Source organism: Geospiza fortis, unplaced genomic scaffold, assembly GCF_000277835.1.
Source record: "Geospiza fortis unplaced genomic scaffold, GeoFor_1.0 scaffold92, whole genome shotgun sequence".
NCBI classification, from domain to species: Eukaryota; Metazoa; Chordata; class Aves; order Passeriformes; family Thraupidae; genus Geospiza; species Geospiza fortis.
In genome coordinates this window covers 1,460,239-1,466,238 of record NW_005054389.1, presented here as the reverse complement: position 1 = coordinate 1,466,238, position 6,000 = coordinate 1,460,239, and the positions used below count along the sequence as shown (strand labels likewise).

General features: G+C 36.0%; 1 protein-coding gene across 2 annotated transcripts in view; it reads left to right on the top strand.

The window, feature by feature from the left end:
• The first annotated feature begins 222 nt into the window (after positions 1-222).
• The window catches only part of CABCOCO1 (ciliary associated calcium binding coiled-coil 1), a 43,674-nt gene continuing 37,896 nt past the window's right edge, over positions 223-6,000 (top strand). For both annotated transcript variants that reach the window (XM_031060722.1, XM_031060723.1), the window contains exons 1-2: positions 223-377; positions 3,230-3,399. In XM_031060722.1, coding sequence (XP_030916582.1) covers positions 223-377; positions 3,230-3,399 — 325 coding nt within the window. The remainder of the gene's footprint in view (positions 378-3,229; positions 3,400-6,000) is intronic.

The window sequence follows — 6,000 nt, the reverse complement described above, 5'->3', positions numbered from 1 at the left end:
ATGAATTTGACAAAAATACTATGTTCCATGTATCTGCCCAGCTTTTCTCTAGTGAGAATATGTTAAGGTATTGTGTTACTGCTGTATAATTACAGCTGTCTTGCATTTTTGGCATTTGTTGAATTAATCCCTTGCATACCTCCTCAATATAAAAATGTTATTTAGATAAGTTACTGACATAATAAAATAAACATTTTTTAAATTACATTCCTATGTACATGTATGCAGGATGAAGTCCGAGATCAGGATGAAGTCCCCGATCAGGAAGAAGTCCGAGATCAGGGTGATTTAGGTGGAGCAAAGATTATCAATAGGACATTTCTTTCTCTTTCCCAAATAACTGCCTTGTCAGAAGAAGATCTGGAAGGAGTTGAAAAGTAAGTAGCAGTGACAGCAATGCTGGAACCCATATAATAATGAAATAAAAATTGCAGACTGTTAGATTTCTTTTGTGATGGTTATGTTATTAGTCTTTAATTGTTCAGTTAAATCATTGATATTTAATATTATTCACAAAAGATGGCAGAAACACTTTTGATCTCGGATCCAGCCTGGTTTACTGTTTTTCCTATATCTTTTAATTTTGCTTAGACTCCTTTTTTTCCACTTGAATTTCACCTTGTCGTGGTTTCTGAATTTACAATAGCTTTAAATACACTGTAAACAAAACACAAAATAAAAACAGGCTGATACTGAGCTTTTTTTGGTAAGTCTCACTGGGTAACTTTTTTTGCTAAAACATTCAAGATTCTGTACTGTAACATGAGTTACCAAAGAATCAGAAAGGTCTTGAAAGTTCAGCAAGGGATGGAAAGCTTAAGAAGGCATTAGCAGGTCGCCATTATGGTGTTCTGGGGAAATAGGAGGCAGCCAAAGACTTCTGATGTCAGGCTGCCTTTGTCTTTCCTGTCCCAACACTCTCCCTTGTTATTAGTGTTTAATAGCAGCTAAATTTCGGAGGCCACGAGTTCAACCTGAGACTCCAGATTTATATTTGAAAGATGGGACTTCAGAAGTGCAGGAATTATTTAGGAGCGTTTGTGTCTGCTAGTAGGTTCTTAGGGAATTGAAAGCCAAAGGGCTGGGCCGCTGGTCTAGTTTGGGAAGGAAGAGGTGGGGGGTGTATAAAATCCAGCTTTGTTCCTCTGAATAGGTAACAATTTAATAGAGATTAAAATATTCCTGAAACATATTCTGTTCTTCCTATTTGTCACTATTCTAGGGAGAAAAGGTTTTTCTAGGATTAAAAAAAAAAAAAAAACTGGAAAGAAAATTTGCCACCATCAAATAATAATAGAAAAAATTCTTTCCTTTCCTGTTTTCTCTTGCACAATAGGCCTCTTTAAGTTTAGAGGAGACTGAAGTGTACAACTCATGGAGTCCAAAATGCGCTTAATGTGCGCAATTCTTTGTGCAACTTTCTCATCAAGATGAAAAAGAAAAGCACTGAAAGATCATATGCTCTTTTAGTCTCAGCTGATCACATATGTATTTATATATACATGCTGTACAAGGGGATTGTAAAGTATATACTGCATCTGACTGGAAGGAGCATAGTTACAGGGTATTTTATGCACACGAAGCAGTTTAACTGCAGCATTAAAATTTTCTTTACCACAGTGCATTGTGTCTATTTACAAGAGCAGTTTGAAGGCCGCAGCTAGGATTAGAAAATCAGAATAGGTCTGACTGAGTCTGAGAGTTTTGACCAGGAAGTTTTGTACTGATGTCCATCTTGGTAAGACTTGAACCCTATGAAGAAAGAAAAAGCAGGGAGGGTAACTATGGAATCAAACTGCCCCATCATTTCACAAGCATGTACAGATACTGTTGTCAGTGACATGCCTTACAGAATATTGGAAAGATGAGCACTGGCATTGTTAGCAGAATCAGAGAAAATCTAAATCCCTGAGAAGCTCTGATTATGAAAACACAGAGTTGGCAGAAGCTTCAGAGAGAGAGGATATGGACTGTTTCAAACCTTGGAAAGTTCAGCTGGCCGTGTTCCACTTCTATTCCAGGACACAAGTTAAGTGTTTTTAACCGACTTGCATGTGTGCAGCCGTACAAATTTGTCATGCAGAACAAAGGAATACATGTTTTAAACAAAACTGATTGGATTATATGCTTTACTCTGTTAGCTATTGAGGCTTTAATTAAAGAAAGAAACTCATCTCTTTTGACAGCATATCTGTACTGTGTCGGGTAAAGCCCTGAAACTCTAATGGCTGCAGTCAGTAGGTCTGGGATTAATGTCCTTCTTAGGAAGGAATGAGAGGGCAGCAGGGCTTGGGAAGACCTTGCTTTTTCACAGGAGAGTAGAAACTCTGATCACTGGCACCTGTGTCCTCAGCTGTAGTTAAGAAGCCAAGGATTGCTTTAATGTAAAACTTAACTACCTGAGACATGGCCAAAGTTACACTGGAAGAATTGAAACGAAGTCCTAGCCCCAGTCCCCTCTCTTCATGTGGAAAAAAGCACACACTTATTATAAAAGATGTAACTAATTCTGTGTTTGGATAGAGTAGACATAAATGTGTCAGCAACAGTATGGCCTCCTACAAGGGAGTGTATTTTTTCATAAATTTTGCAAGTTAAAGTGAGTGGAAAAATTTTCATGGTGCGCCAGTAAAATGGGATAAGGTTCTTTTTAAATGTTTTGACCATTATGGAAGTGCAATTTAAGCTTCTAAATATGTTAGCTACTTTCAGTAATTATGTATTACATTATTTGCATTAATTTTCAAATGTAATTTTTCATCAGAGGCCACATGAAAAATAATCTTGAAATGTAAACAAGACCTTATTACTACTGTAAAACTATCTAAATCAGAATGAAAGCATGATAGTGGAAAGTGGAGACTAATTGTGTAATTTCATCCCACAAACCAATTCCTGATGAAACACTTTTTTCCTCTGGAATTTTCAATGTATTTCTCTTTGGTTTTGTAATGCTCTGATTTTTGTTCTTTTGTCAGTCCTATCTTAACACTTCAATAGTTTTTGGTGAAACCTGCACATAATTGTTTACTTTTTGATATGTCCTCTGGTCATAAATGCAATCTAGGAATTGATGTAGCTAAATTCAAGAAATTATGTACATATGCACAAATGAATAATATAGCAACTAAACAAATATTATGGATATAATTGCATGCAGACCAAGTAAGACTTTGGAATCTGTAATTTATTTTTTTAATTTCATTATTTTACTCTGCAACTTTTTTAGGAGGATGGCAGAATTTCTGAATCTTACACAGCTAAAGACATCTTTGAAAGAAACTATTTTATTCGATTATTATACTGCAGGATTTTGGTGGGCTAAAGAGATGACGTTCAGTCTTATCCAGATCTCAGGATTCATGGGTCTATTAAATTTTGCCTTGGAGAACCTCAGCAGTAAGTATAATTAAGAATTGTAAAATAAATATCTGAAGTGGAAAGCAAGAATGTTTCCCATTTTAATAAAGTGATATTTAATTACATGTAATTGTGAAATTATTTATTTTTCTCTTGAATGTTGCTATGTTAGACCTTGTGCCTGAAAATAATTCTTACTGGCAGATCTCAAGTCTTTTGAGTAGAATATTCCTCCTTCTTTGTACAATACGTTGTACAAATGGCCCAAGTCCTGAAGAGACCTTTTCTTTGCTATGGTAAAATAAATAATAATTACAGTTGAGTGAGAGCAAGGAGCTCCTAAATTCCAATTCCAGCTTTCTCAGTGACTGACTCACTGTAGCCTTGGGCACATTTCTCTGCTGTTTGAGATATTCAGTACATCCTGTAGCATTACAGCAGGTGAATTACTTCTCTTTATCCTCAGAGGTCAACTCTCAGCTTCCTCTATGGCAAGTGGTGCACTTCTGGCACAGAATCTATGTTAACTAAGGACTGGTGAGGGGAGTAAACTGGCATTGCTGCTGAAGATGAAAAATGACAATGAAAGGACTGTAGCTCCTGTGGCTATGAGGAAATCTGCCACAAAGCATGACGCTTGGTCTAGTGGGAATGAAATAGCCAGAAAAAAATGGTAGCACTGTCCTCTAAATCCTTCTTTGTCAGAGATTCTAATGCTTGTTTAATATTCACTTTGAAGGTGATTATGTTCAGAAAAGTCCATCCCAGAGGAAGAGTGAAAGAACTCAGCAGTTTCATTCAAAAGAGAAGGCAAATATTTTAAAATCAAACTCATAACAGTTATTATACTTGTTCACTGTAATTTAGTTCAAGGGCCTTTCTGACTTGGAATTTTGACAGAATATGTACATGCTTTATGATCATTGGAATTCCAGTTGTCCTTCCTGTCTCCAATAAGAGAGTATCTTAACATATGCTAACTATATTACTATAACAATGGAGCAGAATGGAAACTTGTCAGAAATCAGCTTTATGAGACCATGTAATACGTGTGTACACAACAGGCTGGTAGCACAACCACTTTTTAAAACTGACTGATGTTTTTCAGGAATGTCATCTTAGTTACATTAAGCTTTGCCAAACTTTTAACTCTTTAAGCTTAAGAAATTTTCCATGGCCCTGTCTTCTTTTGGTGAATTTTTATATATAAAATTGCAAGTGAAACAGTTCAGTGGGCTTGCAGACAGAGGCTGTGGGGAAAAAAAACCCCAGTATTTTGAGTCTTTTTTTTTAAGAGGTCAAATGCCCTGGTGCTTTGAAGTAAAGAAAAAGATTTGGCAAGCAAATATTGTGAATTTGTTTTTTGTTGTCCTGTGAAAATCCATTAAGATTTGGCTAAGATATACATGGTTTTTAGAGAAAGAAAATGTAGTTTTTAAATGCTTGCAGGAAACTTCTTATATTTGCTTCACAGCCCAGGGCTGAGATGAATTTTCTTGTAATTACCAAACATTTCAACTAAAAGCAAAATTCTAATGTCTTCTATATTGATGACTCTTTCTTTTCCTTTCCCTGCACTGGACCCAGTCAGCCTGGAGAATTAAACTGACTTGGGCGTAGTAGCAAGAGTAGCATTAAGCAGGAAGAATGGATTTAGAGAAGGAGGGTAGTGGAAATGCATTTAAGGCAGGTAAAGCAGCAAGGAAAACTGGAGGCCTTGCTTGATTGGGAGTCAGAATGAGTTACATTATTTGATTCTCTTCTATCAGTTGAGGGTAAAGTACTCCTTACCTCACAGAAGTACTGCATAAGTCTTCCTGAGACAGGTGGTTGGGACTAAAAATCAGGTGTGCAGAGGAAAGAAAATTTGGATGAGTTTGCAACAGACTCAGGGCCTGGGTGATCCTGTTATGTGCCTTCACTTCCCTACAAAGGATGATATTTCTGGTTCTATTGCTTTTCCTTATTTCCTGTGGCTTCTGTTTCCTTTGCATTCTCTGTGTTTCTTTCTTGTCCCTTCCCATATGGTTATTTATATTGTACTGCCTCTCTTACTGAAAAGTGAGGTAGAATTTTCAAGCCTTTGATTACTGTACCACTAAAGGGCAAAACTATAAAAGAAAAGAAGTCTTCTAAGTATTTTAATTTGTTTTCTGTACAAAAAACCCAAGGAGTGTATCAGTAGAGACATAAAACAATGAGGAAAATAAATCTATTTCACCACTGGTGGATATTTCCCCATTTTTTTCTGTAGATTTTTTTAGACATAAAAGAAAAAAATTGTATTTGAAGCTTTTTTTTTAACTTCCCATGGTACTGGCGATGGCAGACACTGTGTGCAAATCATAAAGATGGATCCTTTCTTTTTATGGGTTCAGCAAGCACTGATACATTTCAGATTGTCCTCTTTGTAAGGACAGTTATCAAACAGAATTTAAATTCTAATTCCAACCTGTTGTGGCACTTGGTTTTGATTTCCAGGGTAAAAATGTAAAGTAATTATCTGGTTTGGAAGGATGCAAAAATATCTCCAAGTTTGATGATACATGCAGGGTCTTATGCATATTCATGTTTAATCTATTATGACTGTAAGCACTTTAAAATATTCTTCACCCTTTTTAATATCTGTTCCTGTATTAA